At 40.8% G+C, this 23,435-nt stretch overlaps 1 protein-coding gene across 2 annotated transcripts in view; it reads left to right on the top strand.

The window, feature by feature from the left end:
- Positions 1-23,435, top strand: part of C5 (complement C5) — a 78,635-nt gene that overhangs the window by 11,528 nt on the left and 43,672 nt on the right. For both annotated transcript variants that reach the window (XM_081896276.1, XM_081896275.1), the window contains exons 6-20: positions 3,272-3,354; positions 4,675-4,765; positions 5,720-5,825; positions 9,711-9,837; positions 10,554-10,669; positions 13,096-13,296; positions 14,041-14,244; positions 15,497-15,706; positions 16,231-16,380; positions 17,359-17,488; positions 17,642-17,707; positions 18,926-19,129; positions 21,230-21,314; positions 21,900-21,976; positions 22,806-22,945. In XM_081896276.1, the coding sequence (XP_081752402.1) occupies positions 3,272-3,354; positions 4,675-4,765; positions 5,720-5,825; positions 9,711-9,837; positions 10,554-10,669; positions 13,096-13,296; positions 14,041-14,244; positions 15,497-15,706; positions 16,231-16,380; positions 17,359-17,488; positions 17,642-17,707; positions 18,926-19,129; positions 21,230-21,314; positions 21,900-21,976; positions 22,806-22,945 (1,990 nt within the window). The remainder of the gene's footprint in view (positions 1-3,271; positions 3,355-4,674; positions 4,766-5,719; positions 5,826-9,710; positions 9,838-10,553; positions 10,670-13,095; positions 13,297-14,040; positions 14,245-15,496; positions 15,707-16,230; positions 16,381-17,358; positions 17,489-17,641; positions 17,708-18,925; positions 19,130-21,229; positions 21,315-21,899; positions 21,977-22,805; positions 22,946-23,435) is intronic.

The raw sequence follows: 23,435 nt of genomic DNA, 5'->3' as shown, positions 1-23,435 counted from the left end.
AGCTGTGAGGAAAATACAGTGGTACCTCAGGTTACATATGCTTCAGGTTACATACGCTTCAGGTTACAGACTCTGCTAACCCAGAAATAGTGCTTCAGGTTAAGAACTTTGCTTTAGGATGAGAACAGAAATCGTGCAGCAGTGGCGCAGTGGCAGCAGGAAGCCCCATTAGCTAAAGTGGTGCTTCAGGTTAAAAACAGTTTCAGGTTAAGTGCGGACCTCTGGAACAAATTAAGTACTTAACCTGAGGTACCACTGTACTTTGATTCTTCTTCCCTGACCACTGTGGTCTTCCTGGAACTCCAGCTCCACCTTGATTGCTGTTTAGATTTTTTTAAAAACCATGCATTTTAATGTCACCTGTGCAGTTAACATCACATCACATCTCGTTTGGCCCTTACAAAATCCCTTAAAGATACAATAAAGGGGATGTGCAGCACTCTCGATGTGCAGTGGTACCTCGGGTTAAGTACTTAATTTGTCCCAGAGGTCTGTTCTTAACCTGAAGCCCCAATTTAGCTAATGGGGCCTCCTGCTGCCGCCGCGCCACCAGAGCACGATTTCTGTTCTCATTCTGAAGCAAAGTTCTTAACTCGAGGTACTATTTCTGGGTTAGAGGAGTCTGTAACCTGAAGCATATGAAACCTGAAGCGTATGTAACCTGAGGTACCACTGTATTTGAAAGGGTGCAAAACATGTTTCCCTTTAGCCCTCTAGGGGGTGCTGGAAATTCATTTGGTGTTTGAAAGCAAGGAGCAAATAAACTGGTTTCTTCCTTAAGGAAAAGATGACAGCTCTGTTTTTTTAATGCTGTCCGCCAGCCCTCTCTAATCGCATGCTACATTGCACTGTTTCAGTGTGGTGGCTCAGACTTGACTGACTGCAGTCATAGAATCATAGAATTGTTGTAAGCTTCATTGTGCAGACCTTCCCAAGTGTCCCTATTTTCCAGGGGCGTCTCTGATTTAGAGAAGCTGTCCTGATTTCTGACTTGATCCCGGAATGTCCCGCTTTTCCTTAGGATGTCCCTATTTTCATTGGAGAAATGTTGGAGGGTATGGAGTTATCTGACCCCTGAGCCGTCTGAAGGCAATTCTGTATAGGGAGGTTTTGTGTTTTTTTTAAAAAAAGTTTAATGTTTTGTTATTCTTTTATATATGTTGGAAGCTGCCCAGAGTGGCTGGGGCAACCCAGTAAAATGTGTGGGGTATAAATAGTAAAATTATTATTCTGGAATGGGATGTCCCTATTTTCATTGGAGAAATGTTGGAGGGTATGAATGGGAACGATTTCCAAAGGAGAGATACTAACACACACAGACCTCATCTATACATTCATCTATACATTTAAAGCAGTTTCAAAGCACATGACACAGTCATTGCCTCCCCCCACAAAATCCTGGGAACTGTAGTTTATTCAGGGTGCTGAGACCACTATCCCCATCAAACAGCTACAATACTCAGAGTGATTTAACTATCAATCTGTTCCCAGCTTTGAGAGGGGATTGAGGTCTCCAAAGAACTCTCTCACACTTAACAACACCAATGTGGTTCAGTGACTAGATCAGGGTTGCTGAGGTTTTTAGGTCCCACAGCACATTTAGATTTTGGGGCGAGTGGTGTGGGTGCCACCCCCCTGGCAAACTTTTTGCTCCCCCATTCTGCCTGCCATTGCCCTTCCCCAAAACAAAAAGAAATGAAATACATGCACACAGACTACGTTTTCCAAGCAATCAATGCACAAGCCAGGTCCTGTAGAATTAATCCCAGTGCTGAAAAGCACACAGAGTTGAAAGAGGAAGTGGGCAAGAGAGTCACCCTTCTAATTTCCTTCTTAAGCTCTGTGTAAATTTCAAAGGATTAAAAAAAATAACTTTCACCATCTCAAAGGAGCTGTGTCTCTCTGTGTGTGGTGAATCAGGTTTTGTGAGTGCAAGGTGAAGACCTCAAGGCAGACCCTCCAAATGTTCCTATTTTTCAGGGACAGTCATGGATTTACAGAAGCCATCATCCCAGTTTCTGATTTGATCCCAGAATGCCCTGCTTTTCCTTAGGATGTCCTAATTTTAATCAGAGAAATGTTGAAGGGTATGGTAGGACTTCCCTATTTTCATCAGAGAAATGTTGAAGGGTATGACAAGGGCGCCGTAGGGCCCATGGTAGGGTTGCCACTTTTGGTTGGGCAAAATAAAGGACAGGTCAGGCAAAATACGGGATGGGTTCGGGGGGGGGGGAATTGGAGGCTAAAAATTACTTGGTGCAGAAACGACTTCAAAGCAATCCATTACAATGGCACGCACAGTTAACAGCGGTTTATTCAATAGAAAAAGCAAAAAACAAAAGCACTATAATTTACAACTATAAGAAAAATATTGCGTATTACATGCCATAGTTGAGCTTTGTAATGCTAATTGGTTTGATACAAACCAGCATGAAACATCACAGTTGCATAGTGTTCAGCCCAATCAATTGCGAGCTATTTGTAACCTCAAACAATACTGGAAGGGAATTAAGCAAAATTAACATTTTGCCAGTCAGCAAGTCATTCTGTTTTGAGACTATAGTCTCTCTCTCTCTCTCTCTCTCTCTCTCTCTCTCTCTCTCTCTCTCTCTCTCTCTCTCTCTCTCTCTCTATTTCACCTTCCTTGTCTACTTTCTGTCACTTCTTGCTGCATTAAGCAGTGGTTTGCCTTCAAATATAATAGGGAATGGAGTTGGGATTTTGCCACAAGACAGGGAAACATATAGTTTGTTGGAGTTTTGGCACATAGGGGCATGGCAGGAGAAACACCCTGGCTACTGCACGCGCAGCAGAGCTCTGCTTGGTAAAACTTTGTAAAGCTATTTGCTTAGAGGCAAGACTGGAAGGAACTCCACAGTAACAATTCCCCCAATTTCTTGGAACCGATCTGAAACCACAAACATTTGTAAAACGTTACTGAAAGGAAATAAAGCGAAATTAACATCTTCGTTTCTGTAGGTCACCCTCTGTCTGTGCAGTTTTGCAGAGCAGGAGGAACTAAGATACAGAGAAAAAGGTGTTGAAGTCTAAAACAGCACAGAGGACACTTTTCTGCAAAAAGGAAAAGGAAAAGAAAAAGATAAAGAAAAAGAAAGATGCCCTAGCCTAGCTCATGGGCACAACTTTAGTGGTTAGAGGCTTGACCAGGGAAACTGGGTCCAAATTCCTGCTCAGCCAAGAAGTTCAGTGTGTGGCTTTAAGGCTCCCTTTCCCCATTTTTATTTTTTTAAATTTCTCTTTCTCCCCATAGATTTGGTTATTGGACAATAAAAGCCAAGTATCAAAAGGATTTCACAACCTCTGCCAAAACAGGGTTTCAAGTTAAAGAATATGGTAATGTGGATATTTATATAGATACTATAAAGCCAATTCACTAATTCTCTTTTTGGGGGAGGTATATTATAATATTCTTTGAATGGTAATGAGTAAGATGGACATATTTATTTGTTAACTGTTTTTAGATGTCCTTAGATGTTTGTAAATGTTTTGTTTTGTTTTTAATTGTATTGTTTTGTTGCTCGTGGTTTGCTGCCCTAGGCTCCTTTGGCGGGGGGTGGGGGCGGGAAGAGTGGGATATAAATTTAATGAATTTCATCAGTGGATTAATTTCATGAATGGTTAGGCAGTTGAGGGCTACCATACCTAATTATCTGTTTAAAGTACTAAATGACTTGTGCCCCAAATATCTGAGAGATAACGTCCTACCTTACAATCCCTCTCAGGTGTTAAGATCAGCAGAGGGAGCCATCTTGGTAGTTCTGCTGCCCTCAGAAGTATGGAGGTTGATGGCCCAAAATAGGGCCTTCTCTGTGACAGCCCCTAAGGCATAGAATTCCCTCCCCACAGAGGTGTATTTGGCACCCTTGTTATGTAGTTTCTGTTTTATGCTGAAGTCAGACATCTTCACCCTGGCCTTTAACACCATATAGATATACAAATATATAGATTAGCACCCACCTTATCCCCTTGACTATAATGTGTTTCAAACTGTTTTCATTATGTATTTTTTAATTGCTGTAACCAGCCCTGGGTGAGTAAGAAATCTAATTAATAATAAGCTCATTGGAAGCATGTTCTACAATTATGCAAGGAAAACTTCCAGCTGGTTATCAGCATGGAGAGAACTGAGAGAGGACATGATAGCACCCATTAGGACATGATAGCACCCACTGGGTGCTATCTCTCCTAATATGCACATTTTTATAAGCAGATTTGCCTGATATCCAGATATTTGAAAAGCAGCTCCCCATATTTTTGTATGTTATGTTCACTAATGACTGCATTAATAATATGCATACTTTACCTTAATATATGCATCTTTGTATGCATTACTTAATTTGAGAACTGTGTTGCAAAATTCAGAGTAGTGCCAGTTTTTGATGGGTGATTGTTCTTCGATTCACATATTGTTTCAAAAAGTGAGAATCAGGCAAGTTTGCTTCTAAATTTGAACTGAATCAAATTTCTCCCCCTTTCCTGTTCTTAAGCAAGGAGCTGGTCTAAGCACATGCCTCCAAACTCTGGACGGAGGTCTGGTGAAAACAGGTGCTAGCCCTAGCAGGGAATGTTCTGCAGAAATAGATTTGATCTCTTTTATACAGTACTTAAAAGTAAAAGGGTTTAACTGAGCTTTCTTCCACTTCACATTTCAAGCATTGCCAAGCTTCTCTGTCATGATAGAACCAGAAAAGAATTTTATAAGCTCTCAGCAATTTGAACAATTCAGGATCATTATTAAAGCGAGGTAAGGCGGGCTTGTGCATATCGCATCCTTCTTGTTTGTCTTTGGGTTTGCTTTTTAAAAGCAATTATTTTTAATGGGGGGGGGGATTTGCAATGTGAGAGTCTTGTCTTGTATCCTCTGCAAAGCTGTAGTGGATTCTGGAATGTAAAACATGGTTTTCTTCCTCTTAATTGTTTGTACTCTTGTTTTCTGCTATAATTGGTTGAAGTTGTTTATCTAACAAAATGTACCGGTATATACCACGTAATTGTAAAGAAAAGGTTATGTTCATCTAACTTCTACTTTGAGTGGACACATTGAAATTTCTAGATCTAAGTTAGTAACGAGCATTAATTTCAGTGGGTCCTTTTTGATTAGGACTAGCAATGGATACAATATAAAACCTCTTAGTTGTTTACATACAATATAAAATATACATTAAAATTGTCAATAAAAATCAAAGTTAAAGAGCTTAAAAGCCCCAAAATAGAACTATAATGAATCGTTAAAACATATATTGAAGCTAAAATTATAGCTCAAAATACATGTTAATCTAACTAAGTTCTACTCAGAGTAGACCCACTGAAATTAATCAACCTAAATTACTATTGTCAGTTAATTTCAGTGAGCCTACTCCAAGTAGGACTAATGTGACAGAACCCAGTGCTTCTGAAATTTCATTCTTTACCTCATTGTGATACATTTTTAAACAAAGAAACAAAACCCTTCTTGTCTGAAATAAATCAGTTACTACTATAAGTTTAGCTCATAGTTTTCTGTGAAACAGTGTCAATAACTGTTGGAGTGGTTTTGTTTTGAACTGTTTTTAATAATGTCTTTTAAATTGTAGTATCTCACCCTGTGGTGTTATGATAAAGGGTGGGTACTAAATTGAAATAATAATAGTAGTAGTAGCAGCAGCAATAGTAATAGTTGTGATAATAATAATATTTCTACTTTGCTGTTATTTTCAAGATATTTTTACAACAAGAGATTGGCTAATGCTCAAGTTTATGTCCGTTTTGGAATAATTCAAGGAGCTGAAAAAAAGATGCTTCCCAGAGCATTGCAACGCATTGAGGTAAGGTTGGATCAAAAATAATTACATCAGGCCTCCTGTCACAGTTCCCAGTGTAGCTTCTGAGGTTTAGATCTGTCTCCAGGTTTACCCTGACAGTTACTGAGTGTCAGCATTCCAATTTTAAACTAGTACTATCAAGGGTATAAGGAAAACATGAACAAACCACAGGCTACTTTGGACTGAAATTGAGCAGACAGTACCTCATCACAGAACGGTTTTATCTTGGCTTGAGAAGCCAGGCCACATCAGTTGATGCCTTGTTGATTTTCCATGAAAGTAAGCCGTACTCTAGCAGGACCATGTAACATTTTAAAACAAAACAAAACACATTCGGACCAGCAATTTATTAAAAAGTCCAGATCTTACAGCATGGTCCTTTCAAGCAAGGCTTGTCTCCTACGGCAGTGCAGACGTGGAGTCAAAGGCATCTCTTCCAGTCTTTCTTCTTCCCCATCTTCTTCCTAGCACACCTTGTTCTAAAAGACTCTTCCTGTCACTGTGAACCCACATCCTGTCACCACGGCAACCCCTGTCTTCCCACGGTCAGGCTCTCAGATGGGCTAACATGACATTTCGTCATTTTAATGCCTCAATCCCAGGTGAGGCCCTGGCTTGGAAAGAAAGCTTAGCCTGTATTTTCCCACTGGCCTGCAAGTTTCCCTTCAACACTCCAAATAATCAAAATCCTACCATTTATTAATTTCTAGGATTTGGGGTGTGTGTCCCCAAATCTATAATAATTAATATTTGTATTCACAGTTAATGCTTTTCATTTTTATACCTGAAAGAGCACATTTAAGGGCTCTCCCAGAGGACCTATTTATTGAGCATCCATCCTGATTTGCTTGCACAAAATTTATGTGGTGGTTCGATGATATCTGGACTTTATTGCGCTTTTGTCCTGATTTGCTTGTGTAGCATTTAAACATCTTCCTGCTAATTATTCATTCATCCTATGCTTTTTAGTGCATTTCCCAGCAAAAACTCTGGATTTGTTGTTCCAGAGGTGCATCTTCATCATCATCATGTAAATTTCAGTACTACCCTCAATCAGAGATCACAGGGTGGTTACAGAAATGCACTTTGTTTGAGCAAACATAGTTCTGGTTTGCTGTCAGCTGTGAATGATGGAAGTGCACTTGAATTTTCCTATAGTGAACATGAAACTGTGTGAGGGGATTTTTGTTGTTGTTGTCATTTTCTGGTTGCCACTTCTGCATGTGTGCATGGAAAAGCTACCAATTCTAACACATATAAGAGGTTCACAGTAGACAGCTCACCAGTATATTTTGCCTGCTTGAACTTGAGCTTTTCCTACATCCATGCTTCAAAAGTACATCACTCTTGATGTAGGATGAGGCTGAGAGGGGAGTCTTGTTATCTGAGCAGCCTAGGAGTTCTATATACAATGGACATTCGGGTTGCGAACATGATCCATGCAGGATGCACTTTCGCAACCAGCAGCGTTCGCAACCCGCAGAGCTGCGTCTGTGCATGCGCGGATTGCGATTTGGCTCTTCTGTGCACGCGCAAACCGCCATTTAGCTCTTCTGCGCATGCACAAAGCACAATTTAGCGCTTCTGTGCATGCACGGCTGTCAAAACCCGGAAGTAACCCGTTCCAGTATGTCCGGGTTTTGTCATGTCCATAACCTGAAAAAACGGAACCTGAAGCGTCTGTAACCCAAGGTATGACTATACACTGCCAACTCGATTCCTGGGGAATTCCTGTGCAGTTTGACTTCATCCCCAGAGGTGCACTCTCTTGAAACAGACAAGTGGTACCTCATCCATCAGGGCGAGGGGGGCACTTCTCCACCAGTCTCAGTCTGGCTTCTTACTGACAAGCAGTCCAGGAGGTGGCATTGCCTCTCAGCTTCGTCCTCTTTAGGTTCAAAGTTGCCCTTGCAGGACTCAGCAGGAACGTAGATGGAGGGGAAACATAATTTGTTGTATCTGCCTGTTACTAGCTCTGGTGCCAGCTGCTGCTGGGCTCCCTGCCTTATGCTCTACCAGTCCCTAGAAGGCACCAGCCACCATTGGCATCTAGAAATGTTTATGAGGAAGATTGTCTCATATCAGGAACAGACAACTTGGAACCAACTGCAAAGTCTCTCCCAATGTTCTTTTCAGTAATATGTGCATTTGTGTGTGTGTTATTTTCACATATATATATATATATATATATATATATATATATATATATATATATAATATACAATACATGCATTTTTAATGTGGATATTTTTTACTAACAATACACATTTATGTACATATATGCAATCTGGACACTTTTGAATTAGAGAATTAAGAAACAAAACAAAACCATTTTGGTTTGTGCATTGTTTCAGTGTTAATTAAAATGTAAACCCAACTGAATATCTCCCCCCATCCCAAATCTTCACTCTTTAAAAATATATAAATGGTTTGACTTGGAAGCCAACCGTTTCCACATTTTAACTAACAGCCCAGTCCACAAGCCACTTAAACATCAGTTACTTGGATTTAAGATGATGCAGACCCGGCTTCCAGCCAGGTCCTCCCCTGAGTGGGTGAGAGTGCATGTCTTTGAACTGCTTCCATTTCCAGCTGCTTCTGGGAACTCAGTTTGAAATATTTGCTATTACTTGGGCAGATGCCAATATATTTTCCAGGCAAGAAAACGTTGGTGTTCTTTAGAATTTTTCATTCTTCAGATCAGCTAAAAATGAGAAACGTACTTCAGAGTTGCCAGGATTTGTAATTCGGCAAACAACTGCCAAATATTTTGGTGCTCCTTTCAGGATTCAGAAGCATTTGTCCCAAAAACTAGGTCAACGAATGAAGTTATTTTTGTTCTTTTTAGTGTCCTGATTTCAAAAGTGAATCAGGCAGCCATCCCACTGATGAACACTTTGGTGCTAGAAATGGGTATCATCGCAATAGTGTGAAATGGCTTATGTTGACACTGTGTTGCAGGTTGCTATCCAAGTCTAATTGGTTGGCTGTATTGCTTTATGCCATGGATAAAATTTCTATACCGCCCTTCATCCGAGGATCACAGGGCGGTTTACAATATAGGAAAAATAATAATAATAACAACAGCAAACAAAAACAATACCCTCACCCCGTTTAAAAGGCCATAGATTGTTTAATTAGCTAAAAGCCTGGGAGAATAGGAATGTTTTTGCCTAGTGTCTAACAATATATAATGAAGGGGCCAGGCAAGCCTCCCTGTTGAGAGCATTTCACAGGCAAGGAGCCACTGCAGAAGAGGCGCTTTCTTGTGTTGCCACCCCTCAGGTCTCTCACAGCGAAGGCACATGAAGAAGGGCCTCAGGTGGTGATTGCGAGGTCCAGGTCAGTTTGTAAGGGGAGAGGCAGGCCTGGAGGTATTGTGGTCCTGAGTCTTTTAAGGCTTTGTAGGTCAAAACCAGCACTTGGAATTGTGCCCAGAAAGTGATTGGCAGCCAATGTCATTGGGCCAGGATTGGCAGTATATGCTGCATTCAACTAAGTTATATTCAGATTGGACTCCCTGAAATTAGTGGATCTATTCACCTTACAAGGCTACAGTTCCCAGAGTTCCCTGGAAAGAGGGTTGTACAGTAAAAGCACCCTGAGAATTGTATATAGATGAGGGGGAAAGGAGTTCTCTCAGCAACTCTCAGCATTTTTTTTAGCAAACTACAATTCCCAGGATTCTGTGGGGGGAAGCCATGATTGTTTAGAGTGGTATGATACTACTTTAAATGTATAGTGCAGATGAAACATAACTGTATTTTTTTAAAACCTCTTTGAAATCATTGGATGAAAGGTGGTATAGAATTTTTTTGTAAATAAAATGAATAAAACTGTCTCTGTGCCTCGATAGTTTCTGATACTGTTATGTATCTTGATCATCAGATGGAGAATGGATTAGCAGAGTGCAATTTTAACAGCAAAGTAGCTGTTGGTGAACTAGGTTACGGCAGTCTCCAAGAGCTTGATGGCGCAATACTTTATATTGCCGCTTCAGTGCTGGAATCCACAGGTAATTATCTCACATTCACACACACACACACACACACAATCTCTGGCCCCACTTATGTCATATTGTGTGACCAATGCTTTTTTTCTAGGGAGACGCAGGGGTACGCATACCCCTAAACATTTTGTGAATCTAAGTTTGGCCTCATTGAGGGGCAGTATTTCAATATGAGCAGGAAAATGAGAGTATCCCTAAACATTTTTTTTGGGGGGGAGCACTGGGTGTGACCACACTTGGAATACCATGTTCAGTTCTGGTCTCCTCATGTCAAAAAGGATAGTGTAGAGTTGGAAAAGTTTCAGAAAAAAGGCAACCAAAATTAGCAAGGGGGTGGAGCAACTTGCCTCTGAAGAAAGGCTGCAATATTTGGAGCATTTTTGTTTAAAGAAGAGTAAGGGGGAACCATGATATAAATTTACTATCTATTTATTGCATTTGTTAATATAGACCACTTGATATATACAACTTTACTTGTAGTAAAACCTCTAAGTTGTTTACAAGAAATATTTAAATTATCAATAAAAGCAATATTTCTTAAACAAACCAACAAACCAACCATGAACGTTCATTTATTTGCCAAAATTCATACTAGAATAGTTATTTATTTTGTTCTAAACAAAGCTTATTTCTGAAAGAAACTCAGGATGGCTAACATGACACTGGTGTTTTTTTTATTATTCAGTCCTTTTCTCACAAGAAACATCTATTTTTTTTGCCAGGTGGCCATAGCGAAGACAGTGAACTTTTCAGTGTCCATTATGTTCTGTCACCTTACAAACTCAATTTGGTTGCTACTCCTCTTTTTGTGAAGCCTGGACTCCCCTTCTATATTAAGGTTGGTTAACATGACTAAAGGAAATGCACAGTAAGCGGAATTACCATACTACGCTAATAACAACATCATGAGATCCCTGCTCCCATGCAGCATCTACTCCTTCAAAAGAAAGAATATTAGTCTGTGTCCAGATAAGGGGGCTTAAAGATGTAAATTGATTGTTCAGAGATTGCCAGCTGATCACCGGTAACAGGATCAAACAAACACAACTTAATTAGATTTCCCCCAGAAAAATTAATTTCCTTGTTTTCCTCTTCCCTCCCCACCACCTGCCATGTCTTTTTAGATTTTAAGTAAGAGGGCAGGGACTGTTTGTTTTTTTAATCAATTTGTAAGCCACTCTGGGAAGTTTTCCAGCCGAAGTGAACAGTATAAATGCTTTGAATGAATGAACAAATGAATGAGAATGGGTAAAGCCAGATTAAATGAGGAACGAATGCAGGCTGGCATAGTGTTATTTTATAAAGTGCAGGTTTGGCACATTTTCCTTTAAAAGTGAACTAAATAAAATTTATCCCTCTTTTCCAAATTGGAGAACGTTATATGGTAGAACGTTATTACTTGGTGTGATAGTGAGGAAGAAATGTTCCCAAATAAATCCACTTAGTTTGTGCAAATATTTGTCATCTCTCTCCCCACCCGGTTCTGTTTGGTGCCAGTGTTTCATCTGGCTGCTGCTCCTTTGGCAGATTTTCCCTTGATGCTGTTTCTTCGTGCTTCCTGGTCACATGGGTTGGTCCCATTCAGTCAGGAATCCCACGACAGTGAACAGGATGGCATCACAGCACCACATAGCCAATCATATTTGGCTATGTGATAGCAGGACTGAGGGCAAGTGATGGCAACCGAAAGTGAAGGCAATATACATAAATAAGCAAACATTTACTCAACCATTATTATTTTATTATTATTTACTAAATTTGTATACCACCCTATATCCATAGGTCTCATGGTGGTTCACAACAATAAATATGCCAAAAAATAATTGAAAATGGATGTTATTTTAGACACTGCTGTCATTGCCTGTGAAAAACTGTAGAGGGTTTCAGCTCAGATTTACAACTGAACTTGGAATCCCTTGATTGCTCTTGTATATGTGGTAACAGTTACCTGTCTCTGATTTCTAATAATAAAAGAATACTGATATTTTGTACAAGAAAATGGTTTAAAACGTGGGTGATGTGCCTCAGGCCTGTGTGTGTGTGTGTGTGTGTGTGTGTGTGAGAGAGAGAGAGAGAGAGAGAGAGAGAGAGGGAAGAGAATGTAGGCCTCTAAGCCTCACTAACTGGCCCTCAGATTCTCCCCAGGTCACACCTTATCTGGCTGTGCTTCATTCCTTGTTGTTTACCTGTACAGACGGTAGAGTTCAGCAGTAGTAAGAGTATTAACAATTTTATTTGTTTAGCTGTAAGCCATAACATTCACAGCAAAGCCACAAATTTGGCTCTTACTTTACTGGCAGCTAAATCAAATAGAGATGCATGCAAGGTAACATAATTTTCCTTGTCCAATAGCAGAGTGCACACAAAATCACTTGATGTTATGATCCCCACTCCTGGCTGCGGCTATTGTAAAGGTAAAGGGACCCCTGACCATTAGGTCCAGTTGCGGACAACTCCGGGGTTGCGGCGCTCATCTCGCTATACTGGCCAAGGGAGCCGGTATACAGCTTCCGGGTCATGTGGCCAGCATGACTAAGCCGCTTCTGGCGAACCAGAGCAGCTCACTCAGACAGATATTTATGTAGAGGACACTGAGTGATGTAGCGAGCAGAACGACACACAAAGAAATGGTGCCCCAAAGGCAATTCCTTATAAACGCCATTCGGAAACACTGAGGGCATAACACCAAGTCTTAATTTTGTAAGACTCCTTTTGCCTGAAGCGAAAGTAATTAATTCCAGATAGCTTTCGGGTGGCTTGTCTTAATACATGGGCACAACCTAGAAAATCTCAAGGATAGCTCAGTTGGTTAGAGCGTGGTGCTGATGACTCCAAGGTTGCAGGTTTGTTCCCCATATGGGACAGCTGCATATTCCTGCATTGCAGGGGTTGGGCTAGATGATCCTTAGGATCCCTTTCCAACCCTACAGTGCTATGATTCTGTGGATAGAAGCTTTCTCTCTCACACAAAAATCTTTATCTGAGATTTAGACATTGACTGGATCCTAATCAGTATCAAGTTTTCTAGCAAGTGTATGTAGAACAGCTAACTTGTGAGTTTTTTTTGGAGAATTTTAGGATAGCATGTGTTGTAAACTACTCAACAGTGCAAAGGTAAAAATTACACCTGTTGCTCTGTTCACTTTTGCCCCTAGCTGGCCCATGGCCCATGGAAGGTGGCCCTCAGGTTGAAAAGAGGTTTCCCCTCCCTGCTTTAAAAGAAGATTGTATTATAGTGAAATGATTTTGTTTCTGTGCTAATAGGTGCAGGTGAAGGATACGGCAGATGCCCCTGCTAGAAACATACCCATTGTCTTCACGGCTACTGCTTTCAATGAGCAAATGGAAGAGAACGTGTTAGTTCAAGAAGGTGCAGAATCTGGGAGAAGGCAAACAAGCCAGAACGACGGGACAGCTTTATTTGTGGTTAATATTCCTTCTGACTGCAAAGTGCTGGAGTTTCGAGTGAGTTAAATTCTTTTCGGGTTTCCGTTCTTGTACAGGCTGTACTTTGAGAATGTATATTTTGGCCTGTGTGCAGCGCATTTGGAACATTCCCCGCCCCGCTTTCTAGTTCAGATGGGTGACCTTGAAAACTGGATTTTATATTTAAACACAGTGCATTACAACAAAAAATACTATTAAAAAGTATGCTGTGTGTGCCCCCCCAATGGAGGGGGAGTGCCTGTCTTAAACCATATTTAGAAACTTGACAGCAAGAGGTGTTGGGAAAATGAGATGTGTTTAATGTTAAGACTTGAACTACAACATTTAATTGATTCATCTGTTATATTGATCATTGATCTACCTTGTTCGATATTGTCAGTACTGACTTGTCAGTGGCTCTCAAGGCACCCTGAGGTTCCCAGAGCGTGGGGGAAGGAATGGCAGTCATGACAAAATAAGTGGACTCTCAGCTGATAGGAGGTTATCGGAACAAAGGAAGCTGCACTATGCTGAGTCAGACCATTGGTTCATCTAGCTCAACATTGCCTACACGGACTGGCAGGGACTCATCAGGGTTTCATGTAGCCGGAACTCTAAGCCCTACAAGGAGTTGCTGGGGTTTGAACCAGGGACCTGCTGCATGCAATGCTCATATTCTGAGCGACTGATATTTTCTAGACCTTCCTGCTTGCTGACTTGTACTTTTTTAGACTCTTATTGCCCCTGTGGTCTTAAATTCATTTTGTTTCCCATCATTTTCAGATAAAAACCGCAGATACCAGTTTACCAGAAGAAAATCAGGCCAGTGAAAGCTACGAGGCAAAATCATATGCTTCCCTCAGTGGAAGTTACCTGTACATCGACTGGGCTTCAAACCACCAATTGCTACGTGTGGGTGATACCCTTCACATCAACATACACCCATCAAGCCACTATCTTGATAAAATACATCACTATAGCTATGTGGTACGCATAGAAAACAACAACCCACTTGCCTCTTAATGTATTGTCTTTAATTGCATTGAATTGTCCCTCAAACTTCCAGGTCTCATCCTGCCATTGCATGCCATGAAGCGGCCACCTCAGCCAGGAGATTTTGGGCGACACAAAAGACCAGCAAATTCACAAGTATTTAAGTCTGTCTCTCACTATGCTTTCTTCAGTGTTATGTATACTAAAGCAGAGGTGCCAGTGTTGCTTACATATACCTCCTATGGCGCCCACAAAGGGTCTCAGTCACTCATAATGTGCATGAGACCTTTCACTGTTCCTGCTCAGGTCTGCACTGGCTCATTTTCTCCTATGTTGAAACCTCTCCCCCATCCCCACTTAAACATGCCAACATCTCATTTGCTGCTAGGATTGGACACCCGCCTACCCTTCCATTCTGAACGAGAAGAGAAGTGCAAAGAGCTTCTTCTAAGCAGTGGATAGGGGGTTGTATCCAGTACCAGTCTTACTGAGAGTGGATTTGTTGAAGTTAAGGACCATGATTAACTTAGGCCAAATAATTTCCATGGGTCTACTCTGAGTAGGACTAACACAGGATACAACCCAATAGACTTGCCACACAACATGTTGTCCTGTAAATCACCTCCTGCAATGATATGTCCCAGAAAGATACGACACCTTAATCATTGTAGCTCTAGAGCATATTACAATCTGCTAACTCTTTGAAATTGCCCTCTTCAATTTCACTGCCAATTACTCTGGCATTTTTAGGGTTTCATCAAGCAAAGCACGTTGTTGATTCTCAATGTCAGTTTTGTAGGAAGCTGCCTTATGCTGAATCCAGTGGCAGAGCTTCATGCTCCATCACCGGGGCAGGGGGAGCAAGCGGGGGCGGGGCTGGCACACGTCCCGGGGGCGTGACATGCCACCTACAGAGGTGTGGCGCATGTCCTGGGAGCATGGCACATCACCTGCGGGGGTGTGGTGCCCAGTGCAGGTGGGGGGGCAGCCGCGATGTCACCCCACCGGGATCATGCTGCTGGGGGTGGTGTGCTCCCCCCACATTCCTCTTCCTCTGCCAGTGGCTGAGTCAGGGCCAAGCCCAGTATCGTCTGCACTGATTGGAAGCAGCTCTCCATGTTTCAAGCAGGGTTCTCTCCCAGCCTTCCCTGGAGCTCTCTCTCTCTCTCTCTCTCTCTCTCTCTCTCTCTCTCTCTCATCCAAAGCCCATTGTTTTTAACTTAGTTCCTTTCCTCCTTTCCTTTAGATCTTATCCAAAGGGAAAATAAAAGCCCACGGGACTCAGGAGAGAGTTAAAGACTCCACTTATCAAAGTCTAAGATTTCAGCTAACGAAGGAAATGGTCCCTTCAGCCCGCCTACTTGTCTACTACATAGTTACAGGAGAGGGAGCTGCAGAGTTGGTAGCTGATTCAGTCTGGTTAAATGTAGAACAGAAATGTGGAAACAGCCTTGAGGTGAGTAACACGAAAGGGGTTGGTGACACTGATCAGTTTGGTTCCTCCCAACACTTCCCCACATCACTTTGCAATTTATTTCATTGCATCTTTAAAAAAGATTAAAATTGTCCTCATGAAAAATTTTATGCGAACACCTTTTTCTAAAGCAACATTGCCTAAAAGCACATTTTTTCAAAGTAATCTTGCAAAAAATAATAATGCATTTTTAATTCCCCACCTCCATCTAATATATGGATTTATATGTATGCTGAACCCCAGTTATGTATGTATGTATGTATGTATGTATGTATGTATGTATGTATGTATTGCCTTTCTCCCAGAACTAGGACTCAAGGTTTGCTACCTGGGGGAAAAACTGAATTTCAAACCTTAGAGGAGTGTGAATTTCTCCATTGTGTGTGTGTGTATTTTTTAAAAAAAATATGCACATACTTTAGAGAAAACTGGGACCCAGTTAGGTACCATTGAAATAATGGATTTCCTTTAGTGAATCCTCTTTTTCCCTCTCTTCTCCTATATAGGTTAAATTGTCAACAAGTGAAAGGTCACACAGCCCAGGAGATTCCATTTTGCTTTCTTTGAAAACCCAGTTTGACTCTTTGGTTGCTTTGTCATCTATGGATGTGGCAATCTACGGCATCACAAGATCGAAGACAAGGCCCATGGAAAGAGTTGCGTACTTGTGCTCCAAACAAAACAAAACAAAAAACTGTTTGCATTGTGTTACACCAGGGGCAGGGAACCTTTCTCAGCCCAAGGGCCTCAATCCCTCACGGGCCACCCTCCGGGGGCACACATGCCCATGGTGGGCAGAACTGTGAATATAAATGTTAATTTCATGCAGTAGTGTAGTTACTACACACATTCACATACCTCTCTCTAGCTAGACAAATAAGGAGTATTCCCAGAGCTCAAGGACACATTCTGGCCAGGCAAAAACACTCGAGGAGGGTGCAAAGCAGGGCCAGTGAGTAATCTGACTTCGGGAGAGGGTCACATTTGGCTCCTTGGCATGAATTTCCCTACATCTATGTTTCATATTTACAGCATGCAAATATTGACAACGAATATATAATATTTGAATAGGTTCATTTAAATATACAGAATGTAATATTGTTTGACTCCAACTCTCATTATCTCTGACCATTGGCCATGCTGGCTGGGGCAGGTGTAAGTTGAAGTCCAATGGTAGTAGATGATGTGAGTTGTAGTCCAGTGACATGTGGAAGGTCACAGGTTCCTCATCCTTGTTTTAAATTACAGTGGTACAGTGGTTTTAAATTACAGGTTACATACGGTTCAGGTTACAGGCTAACCCAGAAATAGTAGCTTGTATTAAGAACTTTGCTTCAGGATGAGAACAGAAATCAGGCTTCGGCAGCGCAGCCACAGCGGGAGGCCCCATTAGCTAAAGTGGTGCTTCAAGTTAAGAACAGGTTAAGAACGGACCTCCGGAACGAATTAAGTATGTAACCAGAGGTACCACTGTATATGGTGTTTCCTAGGCCCTCTCACTCCCATTATCCCTAGCCAGCATGACCAATGGTCAGGGAAGGTGGGAGTGGCATTTGGAGGCTCACAGGTTTCTTACCCCTGATAATATAAGCTGAAAATAGTCCTCCCCTCTTGTCCTTTTCCTCCCCCCATAGGCACTTTTGCAGTTGGAAACAAGTGACCTTGGTTGTGGTGCTGGTGGCGGACAAAGCAATGTGGACGTGTTTCGAAGGGCTGGACTCACCTTCCTGACCAATGCAAATGCTGATGATTCAACAGAAACAGGTGCCACTCATCCCTTTTAACCACAAAGTGACACCTTTTCGCAAGTCCTCCCTAAATATCTGGGGTGTCAAAGCTTTTTCATTTCTCTGCCAGCTTTATAAAATCACGTTTCTCTCCATTGCCACTGGTTTTATCTTCAATTTGTTTCCACAGATGAAGCTTGTCAATCTGTTGTAAGATCCTCACGGTCCACCATTGAAGAGGAAATTGACAAAATGGGTACAGCATATGCCAGATGTTTTACTCAATAGCATATTTTTTGTGTTGAAGAGGGGATCCAAGCGATTTGTGGGAAATATATTTGGTTTTGTTAATCATATCTATAATTTAATAGATCTAAGGGCTAGGGCATTGCATTATGGGTAACTTAAGATAGAGAGTGGCTGCCACAGATGGGAGCCAAGCTTAACACTTTGCCCAGAGGACAGGGACAGATAGATCTGTCTATTTCATTTTCTCTTGGTTTCTCATTTTTCCAAACTTATATTCAGTTCTCTACATTTCTGCATCAATCTGCAATTTAAAAAAATCCTCATGGAAATATTAGTGAACATTTCTCCCATTATACAAAATTTTGTGTAAAGCTTTAACTAATATGCACACTTTTGAAATCCATTTTCCCTGCTAATGACTTTTAATGTTGTTTCCACTTATATATGTGTTTACTGCACACAATTTCTCTATTATATGCATTTTTATATACATTATTTGGTTGGAGAACTGCATCACAAACTTTGATGAAGTATGAATTGCAAAGGAAAGCTGCTTTTCAGCTCATAATTGATTTGAGAAGCATAAATTAGGAAGTTTCTCATAAAAATGCAAACAAAATTAAATTTCTCCCTGTTGAGGAACTGTTGTATTTATTTTTATAGTCATGTTTTTCACAATGACTTGTAAACTGCCTTGTAAATTAGGGATGGAAGGATCCATCAGTTTTGGCTTTTCAATCTTAAATTCAGTTCTTCACATTCTATAGGGGATTTGGGAATATTAAAAAATCCTCTTTTAAATCCATCATTCTTGGAAGCAATATCCCCTAATATAATGCATTTCTGTATGTTATTTTTCACTTATATTTTCATTTTTATGCACACTTCTATCTAATATATGCATTCTTGTAAGCATTTTTTCATTGGGGTATTGCATTGCAAAACTCAGATGATTTCAAAGGCCAGCTTGTGTTTCTTTGCACATCTTGTTTCAGAAAGTCTGAATTTGATAAGATTTAGCTTTAAATGCATACAGATTCCCTCCATCCCTAACAGCAATGTAGGAAGGCAGTACACAGATTCAAAAAGAAATGAAAATGGGGAAAGGGGACTCCCATAATAAATTTTATCCACATCCCTAACAGGGAGATGCCCCAAACCTGAAACTGGTACTGATTTTACTATGCCATGAGAAAGAGACTAGCATTATGTATTGTCATTTCAGTAACCTACTTTAAAAGACAAGACCTTCAGAACTGCTGTAGAACTGGAGCAGAACTGTATCCCATCATGCAAACTTGTGCAGAGAGAGCCAACCGCATTAAGTCTGGTAGTCGCCTTTGCATAGCAGCTTTTAAGCGCTGCTGCGAAACTGCAGAAAACCTGCGGCGGAATGAAACTCACAAGGTTTTAATACTGGCGAGAAAAGGTAACATTACCACATGACGCCATTTGGAGGCATGCTGCTGTTTCACAGGGGATTTTAAACAAAGGAGATGAATAGAACGAACAGATGTTTTGGTCAGCCAACCAAATTGGGGTCTGATGCTCAAGCAGTCATCCTGATCTGCTTGCAGAAAACTTGTGTGGATGTTAGATGTTGCATGCCACCCTAAGCAGTGGATATGGGGTTGTACGCTTATCCAGGGCTCGGTTCCTCTGTTAAGAAGGTCAACAGAGACTGTGGAGTCTTTAGGATATACAGTTTGATTCACACACACACACACACCTTGGGCATAGGATGGAGGGGCTCACTGTATCAACAATCCGATATATATTGCTTTTCCATTCGTCACAGCTCTAGATCCCACACAGAGCAAGTCATGTCTCTATCCCCAGTTCCTGCAGCATCAATCTCTTCCAGCTCACTCACATGCAACTCCTTAGCCTGGTCCCACTTGTTACACCTTTGATTATTTCTCACTTAGAGGCAGCTAATTGCAGCCCAGCTCATTCCTTTAAAGTGGAGTACTAAAGTGACCATCTAGTCTTCATCCACAGATGAACATTCTTGACTGGTTCCCCAACCTTCCCCAAACTCATAACAGATTATATCCTGTCTTTACCGATTTGTTCATGGGAAGATTGTATGGCAATGAGCATTCATACTGCCTTCATCCTGATTTGCTTTTGGGGTGTTTACACATCTTCCAGTGAGACATTCATTCATATCACACTTTTTAATGCACTTCCCCAATTGCAATTCTTCATTATTAAGCAAATTGTTACTTTAACTATATAAACACAGGGTTCTAGCCGGAGCTAGTCCTCCAAGTAGTACTACTGAATTTAACAAGCATGATGAACTTAGGTCCATTCATTTCAATGTGTCCACTTAGGGTAAACCTTAGTTGGATACAACCCCTAAAGTTTTGATCTAATCCTTATTGCAAAATGTTGACAGTGTGGAGATGCTGATGGAACTACAAAATTTCCTCAAGATTTCCCATTAGATTCTCCTAAACGTGCAAATTTCCTACTATAGTTATAAATGTTTAGTACGTAAATAGTATTTGCTGTAATGGCAATCAACCAGTCAATCGTTTTATTTCTATTCTGCCTTTCCAAAGTTAAAACTCAATGCTCAAGGTGGCTCACAAAATATAAAAAATTACATAACGAACATAACAGAAGTAGTCATACACAACAAAACGTCAAAAAGAACACAATCAAATTGAACAATTTCCACATTTAACATCAACAACATTAGCAACCCCCCCCAAAAAAAACCCAACACCCACTGACTAAACCAGTGTTTCCCAACCTTGTGCCTCCAGATGTTTTTGGCCTACAACTCCCATCATCCCTAGCTAGCAAGACCAGTGGTCAGGGATGATGGGAATTGTAGTTCAAAAACAGCTGGAGGCACAAGGTTGGGAAACACTGGACTAAACCTTCCCTCAGCTCAAGAGTCTGCTCAGCAGCCTCAGCTTTTGTAGCTGGAGTTAGCCAGGGCGCTGTTCTCCTAGATAGGTAGAAAAGGCCTGAAAGGTCTTCCACAACCTATAGCCAAGGTGCACCTATTAAAAACTAGCCTCTACTGCCAAAAAGGGGCGGGGTAGGGGGGGCAGGAGAGAAAATGCAATACAGTGGTACCTCAGGTTACATACGCTTCAGTTTACGTCCGCTTCAGGTTACAGACTCCGTTAACCCAGAAATAGTACCTTGGGTTAAGAACTTTGCTTCAGGATGAGAACAGAAATTGTGCTCCAGCTGTGCGGCAGCAGCAGGAGGCCCCATTAGCTAAAGTGGTGCTTCAGGTTAAGAACAGTTTCAAGTTAAGAACGGACCTCCAGAACGAATTAAGTTCTTACCCAAGGTACCACTGTACACACTATATGGAAACTGATCCATACAAATGAGCATGTCACCCTTGATCATTGGCCATGGTGACTAGGGCTGATGCAAGCTGGAGTCCAACAGCGTCTATAAGGACTATAGGTTCCACATCCCTGTGCTGGTCCTAGCAGTTCCTGACTACTGGCTGACTTTTCTAGTTTTCTGAAATTCCTTTAAAAATATTTTCCAGCCCTTGATGCCATGTTGAATTTGGATCCAGAGATCCGAAGCTATTTTCCTGAAAGCTGGCTTTGGGAGGTTCACCCAGTTCACAGGTACAGTACTCTGGGAGAGACTCGGTCATTTTGACTTTAGCAGTGGCCTAGAATGAAACTGCTTTCTTGAATGAGCTGAAGTATCTACTGAGAACATTTTCACAGCTAAATCCAGGAGAACTGCTGCCAGCCAGTATAGACAGGACTGAACTAGATGGATCAGTCTGGGTCTGATAGTTGTCTGGTAGCTTCTTTATAGTGGATTGAGCACTGTCTCAGTGCATACGACTTACATGCAGAAGGTCCCAGGTTCAATTTTTATTATTTATTGAATTTATATACCGCCCTATACCTGGAGGTCTCACAGTCCCCAGCTATTCAAGTAAGGATGGACAGATCTGTGATTCTCTTAGTTCCTCATTTTTCAGTTCTTTGGATTTCTACCATAATCTGTGATTTTATTTTTTTATTTTTTTTAAAAAAACCTGCTGAAAAGTCACCAGCATTTTAGTGCAAATTTCTAATATACACATTTTTGCTATAAGAGAATCCATTTTTATAGTATATTTTTTAAAAAAATTTGGCTGATGCTTGTTAGCTACATTTTTTTGATGTGTTTGCCTTCCACCCTCCTAATAAATGCAGTTCAAAGGCTCTTCCTGTGACATTGCCAGATTCTATCACCACCTGGGAAATACAAGGAGTTAGCATTTCAGACAAAGGTATGTATAAAATGTCTCATTTTGTTGTAGCCCTTCTTAGTGAGCGAGTGAAATTTTATATGAAAAATGAGACAATTGGGGACCTCTGGGATTCCAGCTTTGCTTAACCAACTTGTCCAATACACAGAGGAGAATTGGGATGTCTCCTAGGAGAGGTGTGTGTGTGTGTGTGTGTGTGTGTGTGTGTGAGAGAGAGAGAGAGAGAGAGAGAGAGAGAGAGAGAGAGAATATGGCGGGAGATTCAGGATGAAAAAGGGAAGTCTTTCTTTGTATTGTGCATAGTTAAAGCAAGGACTATTTTGGCACAAGATGGCTGCCAACTTGAACAACTTTAAACCCGTCTTCCCCTGCACTGCCTGGTAAGGGCATTAAGATCAGAAAATGGGTTTTATATACTGCTTACATGCCAATATGGCCTTCTAAGTTGTTTGTAACATCAATGATAAAACCCATACATAATTAAAAAAACAAAACAAAGCATCAAAGCATTAAAAACATCCACGATGTTAACCATCATCATAAGAAATGGATAAACTTCCATGTGTTTGACTCATAATTCCATTCTGTTCCATTTCCTACATCAGTCTGCAGATTTAAAACAAAAAGCCCTTCCTTCCCCAAAAGCATTTTAATGGTATTTCAATAAACATGTTAAGCTATTAATTCTGTTAGCACTAACCATATTGCTCACCCATATGTATAAAGTGCATCAGTAGTTTTAAAAAAGCATTAGTAAATGCTATTAAATACTGACTGGTTAATTAATTACTAAATACTAAATACTACTTACAAATGGTGTTGTTTGTTTGCCTGTTTGATTTTCACACAGGTATCTGTGTTGCTGATGCACTTCAGGTGCAGGTAATGAAAAACGTCTTCATAGATGTGCATGTTCCCTACTCTGTTGTCCGTGGAGAACAGATAGAATTGAGAGGATCTGTTTACAATTACAAAGGTTCCAGAACCAGGGTAAGGCTCTGACAGAAAATGTTGCTAACAGTTAGGGATGGGGGAAAATGTTGGATTCAGTTCACTTTAAAATCTATATCTATCTATCTATATCTATCTATCTATCTATCATCTATCAGATTCACACTTTCCAAAACAATATCAGAACCCAAGCATAGCCATCCTTTGAAATTCACACTTATATCAATTTTATGATACGGTTCTCCAACCAATGTTTTGTTAAAAACTGCACATAAAAATTTAAAGTGTGCATTAAAATGAATATATTAATGAAAATAACACGTAAAAATGCATTTTTTGCAAGCAATTTCTCTTATTAGTCAAAACTGCTTACAAAAAAGTGCTTATGAAGGAGAAATTTGCACTAAAATGCTGAGTAATTTGCATTAGGTTTTTTTTAAAAAAAGTTTTCTGCAGAAATGTGGAGAACTGAATTTAATACAGTCATACCTCATGTTACTGGGCACCCACCTTCCTTTTCCATTCTGAA

This window comes from Podarcis melisellensis, assembly GCF_964234715.1.
Source record: "Podarcis melisellensis genome assembly, chromosome: Z".
Classification (NCBI taxonomy): domain Eukaryota; kingdom Metazoa; phylum Chordata; class Lepidosauria; order Squamata; family Lacertidae; genus Podarcis; species Podarcis melisellensis.
The sequence above is the reverse complement of the archived record's forward strand: the minus strand, read 5'-3'. Positions and strand labels throughout refer to the sequence as shown.